This window comes from Astatotilapia calliptera, chromosome 8, assembly GCF_964374335.1.
Source record: "Astatotilapia calliptera chromosome 8, fAstCal68.1, whole genome shotgun sequence".
Lineage (NCBI taxonomy): Eukaryota > Metazoa > Chordata > Actinopteri > Cichliformes > Cichlidae > Astatotilapia > Astatotilapia calliptera.
This window is the reverse complement of record NC_137429.1, coordinates 7,637,836-7,662,496: the sequence shown is the minus strand read 5'-3', so window position 1 is coordinate 7,662,496 and position 24,661 is coordinate 7,637,836. Positions and strand designations below refer to the sequence as shown.

The 24,661-nt window shown below is 40.7% G+C and overlaps 1 protein-coding gene across 7 annotated transcripts in view; it reads left to right on the top strand.

Moving 5' to 3' along the window:
* Nucleotides 1-24,661, top strand: part of sdk2b (sidekick cell adhesion molecule 2b) — a 276,275-nt gene that overhangs the window by 205,091 nt on the left and 46,523 nt on the right. For all 7 annotated transcript variants that reach the window (XM_026178235.2, XM_026178230.2, XM_026178233.2 and 4 more), the window contains exons 3-6: nt 7,465-7,571; nt 9,763-9,910; nt 21,821-21,954; nt 24,509-24,620. In XM_026178235.2, coding sequence (XP_026034020.2) covers nt 7,465-7,571; nt 9,763-9,910; nt 21,821-21,954; nt 24,509-24,620 — 501 coding nt within the window. The remainder of the gene's footprint in view (nt 1-7,464; nt 7,572-9,762; nt 9,911-21,820; nt 21,955-24,508; nt 24,621-24,661) is intronic.

Here is a 24,661-nt window from a genome sequence, read left to right as displayed (position 1 = left end):
TTTTTCTCTTTTAAGCAGATATCATTTCATGTTAGCTCTGAACAAATTAAAACAAGTTCAGTACAATGTTTTTCAATGTCTGGGGGAAAAGCGAGAAGAGATGACAAGCATGCCAACTGGATGAAGATGAAGGAAAAGCTGGTGGAAAAAACTGCCTTTTCTTCACACACCAACAAATATTTAGAGGAAGCCACAAACATCATTGTGCCTAAGATTAGTTATTGAGTTATTAAATAAATTATATCCAAACTTAAGACCAGATAAAGTGTGTCAGTTTACTGTCCTGTTGGGAAAGTGCCATCTGTCTCCAGCTACAGTGACCACCACCCAATGAGAGGTTCATACGACAGCTGCCCTAAATTAACAGCGGTGGTAATTATGAAAATTGTTTTTATTTGTTTCTGTAATGAGTACATATATAACAGACACAAGAGTAGGATCCAAGTCATGGTTTGTGTGTGCTCTGCCTTTTTACTGTCATTAAACAGCAATTTATCGCACGAAATGTGAAAAAACCCTGTTGAAAATCAGACAAATTGAAGATTCCTTTTGTTCCCGTCTCCATGTGCCAAAACAAATGTGAATGCATGTAGAACAGGAGGTGGGTCAAAGTGTGCATGTGGAAAATGAAATTGCATGAGGAATAAAGCACAGCAGCAAATAATAAGACCTTGAGATTCAAATTTGCCCATTCGCTCACTGTCATTTTCATTTCCCATTTCCCCAGTGTGTTGTTTTCTTTGACACATCCCACATATCCTTGCTCCTTCTACTGTCGCTCTTTCCAATTGTCACACACAATTGTTCTAGCGAGTCACATCAGATCTAAATAAATAGTTTTTATTTAGCGGGTCCGTGGCACTCTCTACTTAATCTGTATGCGTTTCTTTTATATGCTTGGATTTCTGTGCTTTAAGGCCCTGTGAATAAAAGACATCAAATAAAAGCAAAACAACAAAACAGAAAATCCAAAGCTACTTCACTGGATTAAATGAAAGTATCCTTTCATGTAACAATAACAATAAGAAAAAGAAGAATTAGTATGCAGACTTGACCAGCGTGAGACATAACTGAATTTTTCAATATACAGGTCAAATAAATCCACATGTATTATTAAGCTGATTGGTTGAACGCATTGTTATCCTTGTTTATTTGCTAATGTTCGGCTAACCTTTATCCGTGCTAAGGAGAAAGAGTTGCAGTACCTTAGGTCAGTACTTGAATCCCATCATGTTAGGGATGGGCACGCCTTGAATACAGTCAGCCAGGCAGCATCTCTCTCTGGATGACCTTAATGGATTTCTGGCTATAACTAGAAATGTCCATTTTCTATCTCTCTGGCATTCTCAGCCACAGCCCCTAGATACAATAGATTGTACCTTTCTCTCTCCTCCCTTGCACGCACTCACTTCTTGTTTTCTATGGCTGAGCAGAGTGAGTGAGTCTCAAGTGCAAGTGAGACAACAGGAGAAGAAGACACTGTTTTATTTTGCACAATATCCAGCATTTGTTCATGCGTGTGTGTCACTGTGCTGCTGGCTGGTATGGCTGCTTCTCTACTGTAGAAGCACATCCATACTGTACTGTATGGATGTGCAAGGACATCACGTTATACGAATAATTACACTGAATCTCCAAATTAAACAGGAAGTAGCCTCACTTTATCATGTTTATATAGTTTACAAAGTATTTTTACTATTGTAGTCTTTTAAGTTCTGATATAAATAGTTCTTAATTCAAGAATGTTTCAGTATCCTTTACCAATTTCATCCTTTGTACAAGTATGCAGGCTTTTGTTTGTCGTATATTTGCAACATAATATGTTCTGGCCTTCGCGACTATTTCACAGCTTTGATGAATGCATAGAAAAGGAAACTGGCTTTTTCAGACATTATAGGGCGGAAATTGTAAGATAAAATGATCTTAAAATAGTATTAGTTTGAGTATACTGTCTCCTTTGGACAATTATCCCTCTGCGTTATCCTAAAGAATAGAAGAAGCTATCCTCTGTGGACCTCTAAAGAATCTATTTATTTCCAGTAGCTTAAATGAGAAGTCCCAGTTACCTGTGATGTAGTGGATGTGTTAGGAATTAAGAAGAAACTGAGAAACATTTAACCAAGAAAACATTTCTTATATGATCCAGTGCATCTTTAAATGGAATGTCCTTAAAAATATATAGTTGATCTCAAAGAGTATTGATCTCTTTTCAGAGACATTACGCATGCGGTGGAGCATTTCAGAGCTATAAACAAGTATCTTTGATTTTCTGTCAATGTTGCTTTCACGTGTCGCTTTCTGTGATGGATATTTCAAGCACACGGTAAACACACTATAAGCATATAATCATCCTATTAGAATAATGACACACATCAGTCCATCATGATCCCCCGAATAAATAAGTAATTAGGCTGTCAAAGCTAATAATTATCCACTGCAACTGCTTTTGTTTGTATGCTACCCTTTTGAATATACAAGCTGTTGAAGTATGCCCTGTTGCTGTTAAGTGAACTCGTTAAGAAAAGTAAAGTGACATCAAACTGTTATATGAGGTTGAAGACCTTTCTGTTAGCTGTAAATGTAACATGAGGGGGGAGATCATTATAAGTGAGCGGTCACACATCGTGCTTCGTTTCGTTTTTTTAGTCAAATCTGATCTTTGCATCACGTGACACAGCATCAACAGCACACACACTTTCAGATCTGGTTTCTAATTAATTGCAGTGTTTAGTAGAGAAAAATGTTGGTGTCATTACCAGCTCATAATAAATTTATGATGCTTTATAATTTATTATGATTTACTTTTATGATAAGATAGGCTGTAATTACAGTGTCCTTGCAGTGTGTGAATGAGGTTTTATAATGCTAGTGTTTAACTAGCAATTAAAGTCGAATGTTATTGGAGCTAACCTTGGTGAAGGTATGATGTTATTATGGGAACGCTCTAAAAAAGAGTGCACTGCAGCCACCTACAATCAAAGATGATAGTTTCTCCAGTTATCCGCTGCCATCTCTTCATCTTTTCCCCCTCTCTCGCTAACCTGTTTTCATTCTTCCATCCCTTCTGTTCTCTCTGCCTTCCTCCATCTCCAACCCACTTTATGCCAAGTCCTCCCCTTTTTCTCATGTCCCTCTATCCGTCTCCCTGCCACTCCTCCAACTAATCATTTCTCCTGAGTGGGGCTAATTAAAGGGGATCTGACGGAGTGTGCTGACCACAGGAACATCAATCAATCTCTGTCCAACACAGCGAGCCCCCGCTGACTCCCCCAACCTGCTGCCAACGTGCACAACTCTGCAAAGGTTAATTGTATTCATTATATAAGGGACAGAGTGAAAGAGGGAGAAAGAGAGGGAGAGAAAGTGAAAGAATACTAACTAAAGTCACCCTGAAGGTTCTGGCTCTAGGGTGAATTCTCTCTAGGCCTCAGTGAGGTTAAACTTGGAGCAACGACACCACCTGTCAGATATTTCTCGCTCGATATCTGCTTCTTCTTCTCCAAACCACTGAGCGAGCTCACTTTTTTTGTAACAGTCTTCCTTTGCTGGCATCCCATTATCTATTCACCTCCTCTCCCTTCCATTTATGCATAGCATATATACGTAATTGTATTCATTTAGTTGATGGAACATATGAAAGGAGTCACACATCATTAATAGAGCCTACTGATTAGTTGATTAAGCCTTAACAGACTTTGGGCTAAAACTCATTTAGTCCTTTGGGCCCAAGTGGCGCTGCTGGTAATGAGGTTTGATACCACTTCATTTTTTTGTTATAGATATTAAAAGCCTTCCAGCACATCCAGCCATTTGTTGTTACGGCACTATATCAATTTCAAAAGCACTACATTTAAAGAATAGAGTCGGCTTTCTGGACCTTTTCAAGCTATCGGGATAATTCAAAGAGCAAACTAGACAGTGAGTGGTTAGTGAAACTTCAAAAAGTGAGACACAAACTGGAAATGAAGAACTTTCATCTTCAAAGTAAAAACTGCATCTTTTGAATTGTGTTGGTTGTAGTTGCAAGGCGCTGCTTTTATTTTGAAGGGGTAAGTTTTCCATTTGCAGTTTAGGTTGCACTGCAAACTCAGTTTCATGTTTCGTTCCATGCAGACCTCTAGCTATCGCAACAATCTGCCATCAACCAACACAAACAAGCGCCATATACCGCATGCTTGGGACGGCCAGCAACCTGCAGCAGTCGCTCCCCAACCAGTCGCAGAATACATAGTCTTTCCTAGCAAACGATCGTTACCAGGGGGTCATTGACCAGTTTCTAATCAATGACCCCCTGTTACTTTGACACAGCAATCACTCACAATCAGTGGAGAAATGCACATTTTTATATTGTGACTAATGATTACCAAGTGGTTGCTGACAGATCTCTACTCTGTCCGATGGAGGACTTAAGAAGATTCCTTGTCCAACAGGATAATGGCATCCTCGTTTTTTGAAATTCACATGCAGAGATTTGAATGCAGAGTTTTTTTTATCCAACTAGCAGAAACCAGAATCCTGAACACAGCACCATGCTCTTCTAGATATGCGCACTATGAATTAATTCTTCCTTTTCATGTGGAACAGCAAATCAACAGCTATCTGCTTATTTGTTGTCTTGCATGTTAAAGGTGGTGTGAAATTAAGTTTTCTGACACATACATGAGAGACTGGTGACATAGAAAAAGCTGATTTGAAAAAGGAAAACTGTTGCAGATTCTACTTTCCAAAGCATGCGACTCAGTCGTTTAATGAGAATGAGTGATGGTGTTCTCGACCACCATGTTTAAAACACCAAATTAGAAACTTAGTTCAGAGAGATTACACTGACAGCACACTAAGTTGCTCTAGCAGCTCCTTCTTGGGTGTTCGTTTTTCCTCACTATGTGAATATTTGATCAGTGTAGATCAAGTAAAATTGTTCTGAATGACCCTAAAGCAAAATAGATGCTCGTTTCTACTTTAAAGTCTGATTGTCAGCATGATCAAAATCACCAAATTTAAAAAATATATTCTAGCCTACTTCTATGTGGAAACTTTTTAAATATATTTATGTGCGTGTAATGCAGGAGGGTATGTTTTTGGTTAGCTTGCTTTAAAAACACTATTAGAAAATAGATATTTCCTTTTTCTTCTCTTGAGCCTTGAGCTCTCTGCAGTGCTTTTGAATCTCTTGATGCATTTTTAGTCAACTACAGAAGAGATCAGATGAGTGCTTTTCAGATATTTAGGTACCATTAGGCATATGTAACAGAGCATTTTTAGGGGAATAATTATTTTGATGGCCTCTAAAATACAACTGCTTTGTTTGCAGTTATAGTTTTGCTTCTGCGAGCATCCAACTTCACTGCAAACAGCTTGTTGAATGCACTTCTGAACTATGAAATTGCTCTTTTTTTAACAAATAGTCTCACTTATGTTCTCGCCAAACACTGATTCATGACAAAAAAAGCCCTGTGTAAACAAAAGGTTAAATCACAAAAAAACTTTTCAAACAAACTGCATGTGGTTACTATAGAAACCAGTACATACAATTACTAAAGGTTACTCTCAAACAATCTGCCTGGCAGTGCTCTAAGCATTTCTGAGCACATATCATGCAGGAATGTGACAGCTTTGCTGTCACACATGCTCCTAGTGGGAACTGTTTCACCTCCTACAAGTATGTATTTTGACAAGAGTGTGCTGTGCTAGAGTGACTTTCAAATTAAACATGTGCAACTGGCTGTAGGCTAACTTGCAACTTCTGCATGTTGTGCTGCTATGTAACATGCCATTAGAGACTGTCCGTGCAACCACTTTAACAGCCGGCCGCTCCTTGTAGCTCCCTCAGTGCAGTCATTTCTTTTAGTTATTGGAAGGTTTTAGGACGTTGACACCTGCCGTTTTGAGGTGTGCCTGATCTCTAAAATGAATTGCCCTAATCCATTTCGTATCCTGGTGCTATTGAAGTTTTCTCTCACAGACGTAGCCAGGTGTTTTCCAGATATTGAAAAGACACAAGCACACAATCAAGTATCACTTTGCAAGTAATGAAAAGGTTTTTTTTTTGGCTGCTCCCTTATTTTCCCAAAGGGCTGCCATGGTAGATGGATCCCCAAATTTGATTTGGCACAGTTTTTTATTTTATGCCAGTTGCCCTTCCTATCTGAACCTTCTCATTTGTCTGGCAGAAAGAGTACACTGTCTTCTCATCTTTTGAGGGTGGATTTGTGTCTCCTCCTAGTCTCAAACTGGGGATGCCCACCACTATACCACATATTCACCTATTAGCTTTCAGGTAATCAACTTGGTAAACAATTGATACCCTAACAACTCAATTTAAAAGCTTTTTGTTCTACAGAACACAATTAGAAGTTCAATGTGCTTGAAACTTTTTAAAAGCAAAGGTCTATACCTGCGTTGAATAAACAGAAAGTCATTGTTTTCTCTTTATGGCTTCATCAAACTGCCCATTCTCACTCCCAGCTTGTCATAAATCAATGCTTTCAAAGGACCTTTTGGCTTTATATTTAAACGCATTGGTTAAGCGGCATTTTTCAGCCTGCAGGGTTAATGTTAGGATGTGATCTAACTTGTAAATGAATTTGAAAATAAAAAATTAGTACACAAACCATCATCTCCTCACTAGCCTTTTCTGAACGAACTTCCAGATGCGTACTTTGTTCCTCATTAAAAGAGGAGCATTATCTGTTGGCTTCAGAAATTACAGCAGGTGGTGAGTCAAGGCACTGATGCCAAAAGAGCCCTTACGACACTAGCGGAGTCTGACAGAATGACAGCATTTCACACTATTTAAGTCATTTTTAGGTGTGTCTTTGCAGTCTAATTGCAACAAAACAGGGACTGTTTTAATGCAGTCCTTTCTCAAGCCAAAACCTTAGACACCTTAGCAAGACAGTGCTAAGTGTACACTTCTATCCTTGCAAAAAGTACATGTCACTCTGCCGCCACCTGGCACTGAGGCAGTACTGCTATCACAGCTGGACACCGAAGTCAAGGTCATCGTGAGAATGTCAGCTGCTGAAGACATGAGGCTTCAACCTTTGTCCCAGGGGGGTGTTCTGTTTGTCTGTGTGTGTGTGTGTGTATGTGTATGTGTGTGTATGTTTGCATAAAAGACATTTTAATGCAGGTGTTTGCTGTCTGAGCTTAGTGCCTGTGTCTAAGTAAGTGTGTGAGGGATGGCTTCACTGTGATGGCTGGGTTAGCCTCTCAAGTATCATTATCGGTGGAATAAACAACAGCTAAGCTGCGATGTCCTCAATGCCCTTGTTCTTCTATTAGATAGTCTTAAGTTTGTGTATTTAATGTGTGTGCGCACTCAAATGCTTTTCAGCTTGTTCGTGCCTATAAATTAAAAAACTTCTTTGAATTCTACTTTTGTCTTAATTAGTTTTTTTTTAGTTTATTAAGAGTTAAAAGTATTTAAATCTTTTTCTCGTGTGTTTCTGTGCTTGTTAAAAGGTACCTAATCCCTTCACTGGACCGCTCCCATGCTGGCTTTTACCGCTGCATTGTGAGAAATCGGGTGGGAGCCCTTCTGCAGAGGCGCACAGAAGTACAAGTGGCCTGTAAGTATTAACACAGGACGCAGCTGAAGCACAGATCCAACGAATGAATAAACGGCTGTCTAATAGACACATGCTGATTTAAGCGAGAGAAAGCGTGTGCGCTTAACTGCAGCAGTTTAGTACACAGTAGGCCCACGCTATCTTTGGGTGCCTTTGTATCAAGGACTGACTAGGGAGGGACAGATGCTGGCAGGGTGAAAGATCTACCTGCATCTCATTCAGAGTGTTATCATCCCAGACAGCTGTTCCACTCAGCATTCTCATTAGATTGATATTGTTGCCATGGTTCTTTTTAACTTTGCTTCATTTCAATATGACCGCTGCTTTTTTCATTCTCTCTCCTTTGTCAACAACATCTGTTGTTTCTTTGGCAAAAATAGAGCTCCCGTGCACAGTGTTTCTGCAAATTTTCACATTCGTTTTCAGGCCACTCAGCTCCCTCGTCTTGTTAACGAGCTATTAGACATGCCACTGAGGTGTCTGGAGTGTTGTCACATCAAATCCACCCCCCCTTCCCATATACACAACTTGTCCATTATCGTGCTTTACTAGGGTATGCCTGGTTCACTTGCTTCCCTGTGTTCCAGCCGCATTTGAATGGATGTAACGTACAGCTGTACCTGTCGATGCACTCAACCAGCCACTAAAGAGAAAGAAATGGGAGGGTGATAGGAAATTGAGTCCCACGGGTCGACTTCTCTCGTATTCGGCAAACACACTGTTGCCGAAGCCTCTCCTCCAGGAGACAGACTTTTTGTGGCGTCCATCACTGGTTCTGTTTGTTGTTTCGGCTTCCTCCCTCTCTTGACTTTGTCATCTGGCCACCACTGCTTTCTATTTATTTCTTGGCCTCCACCCTGCTGTTATTTCAGTTCCTATTTATTCCAAACACTTCCCATTTCCATAATTCTCTTCTTCCCTCTCAGTTGCTCATGAAGTGGTATGGATGGTGACGCAGAGTAAAAAAGGAGAATTAAGGACACCTGCAAAAGGAATGGATGAGCTGGACAAGGGAGGGAGAGGGAGAAGAAGAAAGAAGGAAGGATAGATGGAGAGATTTCTTCTAGAAACTATTCTATTGAGGCAGCACAATTAGAATTGCAGAGACACACCTCAGAGAAAGGGAAACATGCCGAGGCATTAGAGATTAGGGAAGAAGGGGAGGAGGACATCACATCACTGAAACTGCAGATCAAAGTCGGGGGATTTGCACACTTCCCAGATTTTCATTTAAGCTAAGCACCACAGCTGCAGCGTAAAGCCAGATTACCTTTTTTTATTCTCTTGAAAGAGAGTGAGGAAAAATAAGTCTGCCATCGATTCACAACCACCGCAGCATCCTCGGTTCAGACTCCCTCACCTTCATCCCTGAATGTTCCCGAGATATTATCTCCAAAATGTGTGTCATAATTGGGTTTTCAATGTAACATTTTATTTATTTCTGCCTATTGTTCCCCTTTAAATCACGGAGGCAAATATATGATCTTTGGAGAAAAATAATGCTGTGACTGTGTTTCAGACTGTGCTGGAGGAGGAAAACATAAAGTCTACTTGTTACTGTTGTCCTGTAAAGGTTTACAATCAGCATCTGCTAATGTAACAGCATAGGGGAATTTCACAACCCACAACAGATGAATTTACAGCTAGTTGATAAATTCCCATTAGAAATCGGGAGTGGAAAGGGGGGGGGGGGAGGTGGTAATATTAGTCCAGCGTTTTGTCAGCTTTTAAGATATAATGAGGCAAGGGATGAATAAAAATACTCTAACAAATGAAATATATTACGAGATAATAGAGAAGCGGCATAGCTGGTCATCTACTATGTTGCGCAATGCACAAATTTAGTGGGTGATCAAGATTGATTGCCTTTGATGCATCCACACAGGAGGATACGGGATATGAATATTAGTCAATTTAGCGTCCCTCGATGTCCCTCTGTGAGTCGTTACGTGCCGGTTCCTTCTAGCCTTGCTTGATGTACCATGGAAACCATGGCAACAACACTTTGCTGTCCATCAAATAGCTATAGTGTGAAATTTCACAATAGACAGCAGATGACAAAAGCTCTGTGGTTACCAAAAGTCAAAGAAGAAGAAAGCAAGAGTAATTTGTTCCTGCGACTGTCAGTCTCACTCTCTTGTTCTCTCTTGCTTCCCTTGTTTTTGTCTGTGTATTGTGTGTTTTCCTTTAGTTATGGGAAGTTTTGAGGAAGGCGAACGTACGCAGTCAGTCTCTCAGGGAGAGGGTGCTGTGATTCCAGCACCACGCATTCGCAGCTTCCCTCAGCCACAAGTCACCTGGTTCAGAGATGGGCGCAAGATTCCACCCAGCAGCCGCATGTGAGTTTTCTTCTCTTGTTGTTTTTCTGTTTTTTTGTTCGTTGGGCCTTTTGTGTCTTATTTGGCTTTTCTGTTTGACTCTAGAAATATTTTTTGGGTTTTTTTTTTTTTTCCTTTTTTTTCCTTTGTCCCTGAAGGTGTTTGAGGGCTTTAGTTTGAGAGCAGCTGTTCCTACCTGTTGTTTGTTTTTCATCTTGCTAGATTTTGTGCTGAAGGACAGCTTGAATTTCTTCTACAGAACAAGGGCTGAAGACAAAACAGTTTCAGCACTCTGTGTGCAATGGGATATCTCTCGTCTTACACATTTTTTTTCAATTTTGTAAGAAAACCCTTTTCTATTTCCTTATCTATGTCTTTTTCTTAATGTTGCCCATTGTCTGTCTTTATTTTGTTGTTTTTGCTTGCCAACCAACAGCAAAATCATGGTCTGACAGGGCTATGGAGCACTGGGCCTCCTGACAGCCTATTTGTATTGCTGTCTCATTCTGGTCACTTAAAAAGGTAGAATGCAAATATGAAGGTAGATTTTTTTTAAAGTGCTTTCTTCACTTTAACGTGCTATGTGGCCCAAGAAAGAAGCAGATACAAACTTTGTTATTTTATTACTAATTGAAAATGTACTGCATCTGTACACTGTCAGCACAACCTGACAACTACATTTCCCAAAATGCAACTTGACTGTTTGGTTTGGGCATTTGCATGTATTATGTTAGTTTTGCCTAAAATATCTGAGTTACTTTAGAATATTTGTCCATAAATATACTTGCCTATACTTGTGCTCCAAGAACATTTGACAGATTAATTAAGATTATGTTCCCCGTGATGCTACACAGGCTACACCTCCACACGGTAGGGTTTTAACTTTATCTTTCAGTGACTGACATTGTACTGAGGTTACTCACATCTTTGTGGGGGGGATATTTGTGTGTACCAGCGTGTGCGTTAAAAAGTCACTTATCCCGTCTCATCACATCTGCATTTCTTCACAGTGGGAGGTGACCTTGCCCTTAGTTAGAGTGAATCTTTCTTATCATCTTCTCATCATCAGTAATCATCCCCTGACCTAGAATCACAATGAGACAAATGCCCAGGCGTACTGAGAAGATGAAGGTTGCTGGCCACCGGTAGCCTGCTCTGTCTGTGTTTTTAAAGAATAGTTTTTTTAATAAGAAGGATCTACAAAATAAGTTGAACTTCTTATTTCTCTCAAGCTGATGCGGTTGTGTTCTCTGACATCGTTACAGCTGGTTCCTTATTTCTCAGGTTTTTTGTAACCTGGTGTGCGCTGTGCAGATAGAACAAAATGGACAAGCTGAAGGCATGAGCGAGCCCGTCTTTACGAGCATCTCTACAATCCATCAGTGTGGGAGTATAGGAATTCCCAGATGGCATTGAACTGTGTTGGAAGATTGGTGCTTCAGCTAGAAATGATGAGACGTTCTGTGGAAAGTTATTGAAAAACAGCATTGTATTTGTCTTTGAATTATGTACTTCCTCTTTCTGTGGCGCAGACTGTAGTTTTCTCAGCAGTATGCTGTTCTTTTAGAAGATCTTCAGCAAATCAGTGAACCTCATGCACGACTATAAAAGGTTATGCTTCTCTGTTGACGTCACAAGTGGTATGTGCAGTGACCAGTGTGTCAGGCATAATAGCGGCTTCATTTGCCGTTCTGTCGCTGTCTCCCTCCTCTATCTCGCTCCCTTCTTTTGTCTCCATTATGGGCCACCCGCTGTGTGTACTTTGCTGCTCTTCATCCTCACTTCCTACCCCGCAGCTCTGAGAATGCTAATACCACATGCACTACCAAGGTCACAGTGTGCAAATGAGCACTGTTGATAACAGGCAGCCTTTTTTATTGAAAATCATTTAATTGAATTTGATTCATGCCACTAGCGTTTACTCTGTAGAGGCATCAAAGTCTCGCTAGTGGAGGAGAAAATGAGGGAGTGCGACTGAGTGAGTCGCACCAAACCACAAGTGTTGCCGTCATGAAGGCTCTATCTCTCTAAATCTGTCACATCGTTATGCATTTCTTCAGACGTTCTCTTGTTGTAAGACCACCTGGAAGATCTCGGTGTGCCATGTGTTACAAGAGTTATATAGTGGAACAAGCTAAAGTGGAATGGCGGTGAAGGAGAACGAGGACTGACAAAAACATGCCATGGATTAGAACCAGGGTGACCATTTCCCCTAATTGTCTCCTGCTCTTGCTAGCCATCCTAAGGTGTCATAAGTTTAATTTACAGGCTCCTCAGGGGTCTGTCTTGCTGCTTGTCTGCGCCCCTACAAAAGAGAAAAGAGCAAAAACAATCAGATCGCTCAAAAAATGTCGAGGCTCTCATCCAACCAATCTAATACTTAATATAATTCACACTCGCTCTGGAGGCTGCTGTACGACCAATTTCTTTTCTTTCTTTTTTTTGCATTGTGCTTTCATTTAGTTGAAATTCTGGGAGTTTCCTCAAACTGTATCGTGTAGTTCGAGAGTTCTTGTGTGATATTTTTTGTACGTGGTAGAAAGGTGAGAGAAGCTGAGAAATCACTCGAGGATGACACTTGTTGATTGCAAGGACTCTTGTGAGGTGCTCTAGGTCTCAGGTTGGGTACACATATAAAAATACACATCTCAGGAGAACAAGTACATACCTCAAAATGTTTGTATTTATAGCTGTATAAATCTTTATCTGGCTGCAGAATTGAATCCATGATTCAAATGCAAATCTTTCGAATACATAGGGAGGATGTCTGGAGAATAGAGAGTAATCCTCTATATACAGGATTACTGAATATAAGATTCAGTAATATAGATTATAGGCAAGATTCAGATATCTAAGTATTGATTAATCAAAAAACTGGTGGAGCATGCAGCTGCTGTACAGAACATGGTGCAAAGTGTGTACTAAATTTCCACTTACTAAGCTGTTTGGCTCCTAGGCATCAATTTTCAATAAGTGATGTTGAATGTTTTTAGACCACTTTTCTCAGTACACACAACACCCACATCATCACATGCTTAGCTATGAAGCTTACAGAACTTGCAGTTCAGTCCTCAGGTCTTTATACCTCACTGTTCACAATAAGGAATTGCTCAGATTGGATCATGTCCTCACCTCATCTTGTTGTCCATAACACCCCACACCACAGTCCCGTCCTGATTCGCCTCATGTTTCCTATTTTGGCTTAAACTGCGGATGTCTGTGGCATTTTTATGTCCTTTGGCCACCCACAGCTGGGAACTGAATTTACTCTTCAGAAAGAGTAAATATGATCTAGTGGATGTGTGCAGAGAGGAATGGATTTTGGGTGCAAATCAAGTTCATTTCAAAAAAAAAAAAAAAGAGAGAGAGAGAGAGAAAGAAAAGGCTAGCTCACAGTCAGCATTCGATATTGGAATGCTGCTGACAGCATAAAATGCCCCCTTCAGTTTATCAGGGACTAGGGCAGTGACTGTTCAAAACATGCCTGTTCAAAATAGCCTGATTGCTTGGCTTCCAGTCTTGCTATTTGCAGCTTTCTCAAGATCATAGACCAAGCGTTCACCCAAACTCCTTCAGAGTCGGCACTGGCTTTGTAGATTAGCAAATATTAATATTCACACTTTAAGAGGCTGACGTCTCATTAGGTATGACCAGCACTGTTCAAAGAGAGAATTAACCCTGGGTATAATATGGCTGTAACGAATAGAACGTGTTTACTTTCTTACGCGGGGTCAATGATGAAATATTTAGGAAATCCATTTGAAGGAGCTGAAAGATGCTTCTTTGAATAACTGAAATCGTATTGAGTGGTTTGTTTTAATACCAGAGCGTACCATGTCCATTCAAAACATGTAAAACAAATAATAGAATTACAATCCTGGATCCCGTTCTGGCTGATCTGGCACCGATTATTTCAGAATAATTGCATGATTATTTCAAAATGTGGTTTGAGTAAAGCATACTTCAGCACTCCAAATTCTGATTGTGATTACTGGTTTGACAGTCATTTCACAACTCTGGTTCTGTATAAAACCTCTCAAAGACATTTTTGGGATTCTTATACAACTTGACGGTCCCGACTGTCCATTACGGGTCAAATTCGAATTTGTTATATATTTTGGTTTATGCCATCTAAAGATGGTAATGGGGAAATATGTGATACCAGCTGAACATCATTATGTTAGTAGTATGAACACACCACCCAGGCCTTGAATGTGTAAACTTAATGAATGCTGCATTTTTGCTTCCCTGCTGCCAATATTCCCCTTGGCAAGGCTGCGTCTTACTGTGGCACAGTGACTGCTCACTTTCTGCAATGTGACTCGTGCAGCTGCTGGCCTCGGCGTGGGCAGAGACTCCTTTGCTCTCTAACAGTACGCCCATAAGCTCACGGAATCACTTATTGATGCGTTTGTCTCTTACAGTCTTTGCTGTGCTCATGTTGTGTACTGCCCAGGTTCAAAGCACATGTCCTTGTTTGACTGTAAGCTGAAATGTGCAACCAGACATTGATCTAGCTTTGCTTTAATGAATCAGTTCAGTCAGGGTCTTTTTGTTACAATATATGAAACAGGATGCAAGGAGAAAAAGAACTTTCTAATGGCTGACATTCTTCTCTCGGTGAATGGAAATGTAGTCGAGAGGATCTTCTCCATTCAGCTGCTGTGATTTGTTATGCTATTTTGGAGACTTAATGTCGTGTGTAATCAGAGCCTCTTTTAGTTAAATGCATTTGCCAGGAATTGTGTGGCTCCTGGCTGAAAGGTGAGTCTGTCGTTAGATATAGCGCTGGATTCTGTCCTCACTTTTTCACATCTGACAACAACTCACTACCCACTACCTGTTGTTTTTCTCCCAGAAACTTTCTATTGACATTTTGGCATGGATTTACACCGAAACAACCTTGTAGAGGTGTCTGTTAAGACAGAACACAGAGGAGCCTGACCTGGAGGAGTCAGTGGGAGGACATCGTTGAGACACATACACACACACTGCAGTTCGCTTGAGTAATTTGCTGTAGCTACTGATCAATTAATGGGCCCTGCCTGGGATGCTCAGGTCCTGTCAGCGTGCTATGGATTCTCCATTAGTCACGAGGACCAGTGAATAGCCATGCCCTTCCTTTGCATTTGCCTACAACTGCCCAGCATTAGTCATGAACCTGACAATCTTCAGGTCAAGAGAGAATAGACGACAAGGAGAAGCAAGAATAACATAAAAAAAAATTACAATTTACATAGATTCCTAAATGAATGAATGGATGTATCTAGTCCTACAAGAAATAACTTACTATTCTTAAATATTTCTTGGTCCTCACTACTTGCAAGAGACCAAGAAATCTACTTTTTTTTCTTCCTTTGTCCAAAATTGACTGTTCATCAACTAGATTATTAGAAGTTTGAACAACAGCTGAAGCTATTGTGTGTTTAATTAAGACAAGATATATTTTAAGATAATATCCATCTGTTGTCTTTCTCTGAAGTTGGGTTGCAGTGGTAGCAGGCTATGTAGGGTATTCTAGATGTCCTTCTTCCCAATAATACTTTGTAGTTCCTCCTGGAGGACCACAAGGTGTCCAGTCCCAGGCCAGTGGAGGTATATAATCTCTCAAGCTCTACCCTAGGGTCTCCTTCCACTAACAATTTCCATTTCTGGAAAACCTCCAAATGGAGGTGAGGCATCTTAATGAGATACCCAAACAGCCTCATCTGGCTTCATTTTACATGCAGGAGCAGTGGCTCTACTCTGAGATCCTCCTGGATGTCTGAACTCCTCACCCTATCTCTATGTCTAAGCCTAGCCACCCTAGAGGGAAAACAAATTTTAGACAACTGTATTCACGACCTTACTCTTTTGGTCATTACCCATATTTCGGATTGAGACGTAGATTGATCGGTAAATCGAAAGCTTCACCTTTTTGCTCAGCACTCTGCTCACCATGACGGTTCAATGCAATGTCCGCATAACTGCTGACGCCGCACCAATCTGTCAGTCCAGCTAACACTCCGCATTTCCATCATTCATGAATAAGACCCCAAGATACTTGGAACTTGTTTGCTTGAGGCAAGGAAGCCTCGAGCCTCTCTCCCCAATCCACAGGGAGCATTCCAACATTTTCCATCAGAGAACCAGGGCCTAAGACTTGGAGGTGCATGAGCAAGGTCATGCTTCAATGAAGCCAAAATTATATCTACCTAATGATTAATCCTGAAAGTGTACACTTAAAAACTTTTAAAAAAAGTTTCCTTGTATTCCTTTCAGTTCTGTGCTGTATGTTGACGTCTGTTTATACAAGGACAGTGAAAGTAGAAAAAGAAACTCCAGGGAAATCAAAAGATCTGTGAAGCAGCAATCAAGAGGTTTTTATTGTTGTTTTGGGCTCTTGCCAATATTGGTAGATCTCTAGGTTCCACTGAGCCAGACTTTCTTCCTTTATTTATTTATTTTTAATAAGTCTTTAGCTCTCCAAGCCTTCTAAAGATCTTTCAACATTTTTCTTCAGACATTGGCTGTTTTTTCACTGATTTTCAGTCCTTGTTACCATTTTCAGATGATTTTTTAGTTAACTTATTAAGCCATTTAACAGTGACCTATACAGTAAATCATTCAGGCATAAAATAGGCCAACTCAAACGATCAACGAATGTTGTACCTTAGCAAAGAACCAGTTTTAAATTGTATCTATAGGGTCCTGTTGCAAAAACACATCATTTATTGCCATTGTGTTAGTTAGCTTTGTTCAAATCTTCGTCACTTTGTACGCAGGAGGTTATGAAAGAGGTACAAGAGTGAGTGTCTCCAGTGTTCTGTAAAGCATGGTGGAGACTGTCATGATTTGGGGCTGCCTTTCAGTCAGTGGTGTTGAGGATCTTGTCAAAATTGATGTTATGAAGTTATGAGTTATGAAGGCAGCAAAGTCCAGATTTTCATCCACCGTGTAGTACCACATGGAAAGCATCCGATTGGCAACAGTTTCATTTTGTTATCATTCATTTTCAGCAGGGTTGGGGTGATTCCAAACAGTAAAAGCATGCCTGGGTAGAAAAACACACAGTGGAATACTAAAAGTGTTGGATTGGATGTCACAACATTATTAAGGTAGTATAGGATCGTCTCAACAGCGAAGGGAACAAAAGGCAGCTAACATCCAAAGAAGAGCTTTAGACTTCCTTCAAGCCCGGAGAACTATTTTTGAAGAAAAAAATCAAGAAAGCTACCTTAGAGAGTTCAGGCTCTGTTTAAGAATAAAAGTGGTCATTTATTTTACGTTTTGTTGCCTTACATACTCTTTTTCCGTTTGTGTTTGCACCTGTTTCAATAAATCACGGCATCTGCTTCCCATTTTCCACTGATGCATTAGGTCTTGCATATCTGTAAAGTCACAATTACCGTTGAATGATATGTACAAGGTTTTTCTAGTGACATATTGTATGCTGATATCCAGACAACGTTTTTAAGGAAAGCCTTGCTTAGTTCAGCAATAGTATGACAAACCATATGCTGCACATATTACAGCAGCATAAGAGTGCTTGACCTGACACTTAAAATTTTAATGGCAATAGCAGTGCATTATGAAATGAAAAATATGACAAAAAAGCCTCAAATTGAAAAGCTAAAATCATGTAAAAAGCAAGAATTGTAGCACACTAGCCTTTTAAAAAATTACAGCATTTGGTCTCATTAGTTTCCAAACTCTTGTGGTGTTGGTCAAAGATGTGATGCAATACAGATGTAAACATGCCCATGCATGTTTGAATTGTGTGGCTGGCATCAAACTCAAAATGAGCACATTTTTCCCCCCAAAAAATATGTAGAATTTCCCAGCTTTAACATTTGATATATTGTACTGTTTTCAATTAAATATAAAGTTTCAGTGATTTGAAAACCATTGCAATGTGTTGCAGCATCCCAGTGTTTTAACAATGGGTCACAGTAGAGCGATCCAATCTAGCTAAACCACGCTGTGAATGGGATCGAGAGTCGCCACGGAGACTCACAATAAGAAATGATTGATTATTAAAAACACTTTCCTATTGAACGACTAATGAATTAATTATTTTTAATCTTAATGCAGGTTGATTTTTATGTAAGAATTCAGTTGATGGTTGAAGAATTTAGGGGTGTCCTGTTATGGTAAGACAATCGAGTTACTCCGCTAATGAAGGCTTGTCTTAAATGGCTTTGAGTTCATTTAGATGTCACTATTTGAGCATTATTGGGGACATCCTTATATTGGTTTGAACACTCAATGAACCACAAGTGAAAGGGAAGCAGAAAGCGAACAGTAAGGCACAAACCTTCAGTCCATACACCCAGTGAGAAAACAAGTGCCTGTTTTCATGACCAACACTCCCTCACCTCCTCTCATTTCTCTCACTTCTTCATCCCTCCACCCCCAGGAGCTGTGGCTTTTTCATCACAACTCTGTTGAGCGGTAGGGCTTGTAGCCTGTTGCTTGCTTTCACTCTAGCTTTCTTTTTCCTTCATCTGTCTACTGCCTGTGGTTTGACTTATACCTTAGCCAGTGATGTGAGCCATTTGATCCTGCTGACCCCCCTCTCTCTCTCTCCTGGGGGGTGGCCATCAGCCAACTGGGGCCATTTGTCTGCATGTAATGGAGGTCTGAGGCTGTGGAGCGAGGTTAGGCCCCTCACGGCCCAGTGGAGAAGGACAGCCACGACAGATGCCAAAACACTAGAGAGTGTGTGTGTTTGTATGTGATAGAGCAGGACCAGCACTGTCAGACTGTGTCAGTGCTGGATTAACAAAATAAGATATGTATACAAGCTGACAAAGTCGGTGGTTGAACTCTCTGGAGATGCACTGTGAAGCCACTATTCCAGCGCTGGGACCACATGTTTTTAACTAAAGGGAGCAACCGTGATCATTGTATATTTAATTTTGCTGTAATATAATTTATTTTTAATAATGGAAATTAGAGACGGGAAGCAGCTAGTGGCAAATAAAACATTTATAGTTATATCTATTTCAATCAAACATAAATCCTCATCATCATTATTGATGAAAGTGCTACAGAATCATTATAAGGCTGGCATTCATTGAAAAAGCGCCCTTGATTCTTTACATAAAAAATTGATCCACAAGAAAGTAATTGCATATGGGAGTAATACTGCTTATTGCTGCAAGCAAAATTAGGGTTGCGTAAAAGCTGCACAGTTGGCCAAGATGTTTCTGGGCAGCTGTCCTGCCTACCAGGCTCTCTTGTAGACCATGGCTTTTTCTGAAGAATAATAATGGAAAAGGAAATTGGGTTGGAATAAAAAAGAGAAAGCATTCTAAGATGTGGGAATAAACATTAAAACTAGACAGAGACAGAGGCATGTTCACACATATCTGATTTGTCCAAATTTCTCAGCCTTGTGGCTTGATAAATCCCTGCACCGTGCCGGATACGTGCTAAGCCATCGTTATAAGCAAGCCTCCGACAGCTGCTCACAACACCGCTGAGAGATGGGGATTTGAATAAGAGTGACCAAAATCAGACAGACAACGATAAAAGAGAAAAAAATAATGAACATGTTAAAGCGGAACTTCAAGAAGCATGTAAAACATTAACTGCTCTTTTAAGCGAAATTCTTATCTTTCCCTTCTTGCTCCCTTGATATACATGCAAAGCCATTCAGGATAATTGGCTTACTTTTAATTTCTTCCAGCGTCATGTGGTCTTTGATCCCTGAGGCCCAGCACACACTGGGAGTGGTTAGATGTGCTGAACAAGCTGTGTAACCAAGTTTTGTGTGACCCCCACTGCACCAGCCCTGATTACAGGCTGGGGGGAGTGAATGCTCAGCATGGGAGCACATTAAAATCAACTAGCAGGGGGAAAATGCCTCCTGCTCCTAGAAACTGATGAAATCTGGTTTTGCTCTGGATAATATTAGTTTGAACTCAGTTTGGCAGGTGCTTTGACATGCTCCTGAATGATCTTTGAGGGAAAATAAAGAACTTCAAAGATCACCTGATACGTTGCATTATCACAGAGAGAATGGGCTGCGTCGTCGAGGTCATTGGAAAGCTGTGGTTAGCAGTGCTAGCTTGTATATTTTGGTCTTTCATAAGTGGCAGGTAAAGAAGTTAAGCCCTGGATTGTGTCCCCGTTTTGGAAAGGTCCTGGGAAGCCACCCGGGATTCATTCGGTGCTTTGGACACTTCCGTTCTACCCGCATCCCTGAAGAGATCCATAATTCATGGCTGTGTGTCCAGGATGTCACCGCTCCAGCGAGCTAGCATTAAATATTTACCTCAGATCATAAGCCACAGCCATTGAGGCCTGCTTGTCCCTTTAGGAAGAGTGTTTTCAGTCTCAGCATGCATGAAGAATCCCAGATGAGCCCAGCGACTGGAGCTGCTTTAAGATGTTTGAAAATCAATCAGCTCCAAGATGCATCTCATAAGTCATCACGCTCTAAATGCTAACAGCACAGGTACCTCTATGCCACATGCACAGCATATTGCTCTCTCTGCTGTGTCAGATGGTTTTCCTGCCTCTGTGAAGCTTTTTCTTTTCTTTTTTTATGGGCGTGCACAGTTCTATATATTTTCTGTATTTGCTTGTGAGCACCATACTGTTGGCATCTTTTTTTGCTTGCTTTCTCATCAGCTCTCTTGCTCCCCTGATCATGCACAGCAGGTATTCCGATCCCCTACTGATGAGATGAAGGTGGGGATGGAGGAAAAAGTGGAAGGAGAAGTGGAGTGGGTTTGATTGGAGAAGGAGAAAAAGAGGAAATCATCAGCTGTGAAACAGAAATGTGTCTGAAACTTACACGACAGGGGTCGTAGTTTTGTTTTTTGTTTTTACACTTGTTTTTTATAACAAACAGCAAAAATTACACTATTTCTAGAATACATGATCAATGACTTGGGGAATAGTTTTTGTTTTTGTTTTTTATTGATAACTGAGATTACAGTTAGAGGACAGTTTTAGCACTGCTAATAGCCTGAAAAGTTTGAAGAGGACTCCAAAAGGACTATTTTCCGAAAGTGTTACTTGTTTGTTCTTTGGGCTTTTTTGTAACAAATATACCGATTTTTATGTGTATTGTGTTTTCAGCTCAAACTTTAGAATTTATAGCTTATTTGTAGTTTAGAAGTTTATCTATAAACAGCACAAGAACTACTTCTGGTGGGATGGAAAGAGAAAAAGAGAGATGAGGAATAGAAAAGTAAGTAGATGGATACATGAAATCAGAGTAAATGCGATATCTGGAGGAAGGCACCTAGTTGGAAATCTGTGTCAAGACTGAAGACGGGCACACATCACAGGAGGGTGGGGGTGGGCTCTCTCACTGGTGGCTATAGTGACGAAGAAAGGGAGGACTTGATAAAGCCAACATGACACCAGGTATTAGCGCCTATAGGCCTCCTGCTGAAAAATGGATCAGTGTTTATTTATTCAGGCATTACTAAAACAGGCAATAAGAAAGATGCTGTTGATCCCCGCCAAAAGCAGTTTGCTGCCAAAATGCTGGCCACATGAAGCAGAGTGGTATAAATAGCTAATTAAAAGCTTTGGGTTATTAAAAGCAAGGCTATCATATTTGTGAAGCGACTGCACAGAAGTTAAGACAGGAGAGAATGTCAATATTTCCGCTTTGCTCAGTCAGCGCTTACACATTGTTTACACATTGTAAATCGATATACCTAATGCTGCTTGAACAGTGTAATTAAAATGTTAAAATGTTTAATGCCTTCCTCAGCCACGAGATAAGGTGTGGACACAAAAGCAAACGTCAGACATGTTTAGTTTTAATTAGGCAGAGGGAGACGGCCTGAAAGTTTCTCTGTTTTTCTTTTTATAGAAGCTTTCTATGAACGGCTCACTTTTTTCTTATGTATATATCAAAGTTTTATTCCTCCTCCTCATTGAATGAGCAGAGTGATTTTATATCTCTTTTCTTTTCCTGTTCAGTGCCATTACTTTGGACAACACACTGGTTATCTTGTCTACCGTGGCACCCGATGCCGGACGCTACTATGTGCAAGCTGTAAACGACAAGAATGGAGAGAACAAGACCAGCCAGCCCATCACCTTGTCAGTAGAAAGTGAGTAACCCCATATACGTACGCTAATCAAGGCTTAATTGGAAACGCATTTAGGCGTACTTTTACTTTTATTATCATGTCCAAGCCTTTTAAGTTTTTGAAGGAAATATTAAACATTCACTTGACATCATGAGCCTTTACATACCAGGCTCACAGTTTGATATATTGGCTTGAAAAATGTGTGATTACGAACTGTTTTTAGTAAGCCCCGGTGCAAAAACAGTATTTAAAATGGCAAAAGGAGAAAAATGTCAAATTCGGTGTCCATCAGAACCAACTTTCAACTGTCTTGATGAGAGCTAGATGTATGAGTTATGACCCAGAGATCAAACAGTAGTCTTCAGGAGAAAAGCCCAAAGGCACCTCTTCAGGTCAGGAGTGTGACCTGGTGCGCCTTCCTGACCTGATGCGCTCATTCAACATTCATCCTCCAGGCAGAACATTGTGTGCACACTGAAAGCACGTTGAAAAGAGAGAAGTTCTTTGGTCACGCCATTAGTCTGTGTTGACCAGCTGACCCTCTTGACAGTTTAGGTTCCCCTTTTAGTTCTTCCTCTTGACTAAAATGAAATTCAAGTTGAAGGCCTGCTTTAGAGACGATCCAGCGCATAAGTAAATTGCCGGCTTTAAGCAAGCGTTTTAACCCTCTCAAGACAGGCGTTGCAGATTTGCAACAGTTAAAAGCTAACAACCTGATTACCCCACATACATATTTTATGAGGTTTTTTTTACTCAGAAGTACCACTGCAGGTATTCTTTTGTGCATTAGCAACAAAAGCTTAATTTGAGCCTGAGAGGGTTAAAATACAGCAGTACTGGGAGTGTTCCAGAGATGCATAAAGAGACGACCTCAAAGGAATATAGACAGAATTTGTCAGGTAAATTTTTTAATTGTACCTGATTATGTTTCCCATCACTGTGGGAGATTTAAGCTTAACTACCTGAGTCTGTACCAATACTCGCACGTTGCAACATACATAAACACACACACCCACACACGAATACATGCACAAAGTAAGAGGAAGCTGTACGGACAGAGGCACAGGTAGATTGTTCTTCTGCCAAGTTAGTTAATATTCACAAGCATCCTTAGCTTGCATGACAAAAAAAACAAAAAAAACACAGAATACACAAATCAAACCAATTCGGTCGGCTTCAGCTCAGCAGAGTGAGATATAAGAGGAAACCTAACAGACAGCATCTTATGACATGGTAGACTGGAGTTCATTATGGAAGTGAATGAGGAGGGTGAGGGTAAGATATTATAGTTGACAACACAAGGGAGCAAAAATAGCCTGTGGCACATGTTGAGAACAATGGCAGAGTTGATTATACAAGTGCTAGAACACACACACACACACACACGCACGGGTTCAGGCTATACAGAGCACGTAGCAGGAGGTCTCGACTCAGCAGGTGTAATGGGAATACACGATTTATACGAATGCTCCTCACATATGCACACACATGTGCGCATGCATACACGCATACAAGCAATCAGATGCAGTCTGTTATGAAAGCCGGTATTTGGAGTTTGTGCATGTGTTTGACAGAGCGCTTGAATTTTGCATGTATGCATCACTTATTTGCTGCGGCAGCTGTTGCTGCAGTGATGCCTCTGACACTGTGAGCTTACCTGGGTCCGGCAGTAGTTGCCTAAGATTTGGCAAGGCCAAAGGACAAGGAAAGGTGGAGAGCAGGAGTCATGCTCAATTTACAATTTATATACTCGGGATGAAGTTTTAAAAATTCATTATAATTTCAGCAAGGCTCCTCCTGTGTTTTTGTTCTTCTCTTTAAAAAAAAAAAAAGATTTCTTTTCTCTGCAAGATAGTAGTTTGATATGGACATCATATCTTGTGATGTGTGTGTTTGTGTCTGTGCATGCATCTTAACACCCAAGACTGGTTAGATTGAGTCATGACAGTCCCTGTAGCTACATCTGACATGTGCGCCCACAAGCACACTTCCAGGGCATGATGGGATTGACGGATCAGTGTGAGTTTATCGCAGACGTGACACATCTCAAGCAGCACACACACACACACACACACACACACTGGGGTTTCCTTGCCATGAGCTGTGCCATAATGAACACACACACACACACTCAGACAAACTCACACAGAAATAAACAAGGATGAGCATGAAGTGTTGAAAATGTGGGCTCAGGCACATGCGGACACACAACAGCCTCTTCGCTTCTTAAGCCTCATGTTAGTCAAACAGTATTTTTCTATCGCTGCTTCTGGTTCTCCGGCATATATCTTGTTATACACAGTGAGTGCACTGTCTCATCGTATCTGACCAATCTCTCTGTCAGAACTCAGATACAGTGCGTGCACTGGTCAGTTTCAATATTTCATGTCGATGAGCACCCACTGGGTGGAAATGAAATTTATAGGTCACTACAATCCAAAGAACCCAATGAAATCTCATCAGAGTGTGCCTCTGTTAATTATATCCTATTCCCATCTATCAGGTTCATTGATCTTTGCTTAACATCTCCATGTTTTGTTGACATGTTTGTGTGGCGACCTGACTTTGTGTCTAGATGTTGGAGGTCCAGCAGATCCCATTGCCCCCACCATTATCATCCCTCCCAGGAACACCAGTGTGGTCACAGGCACATCAGAGGTCACGATGGAGTGTGTGGCCAATGCCAGGTAAAAATTCCTGGAAGTGCAGGGTTTCAAATGATTCAGTA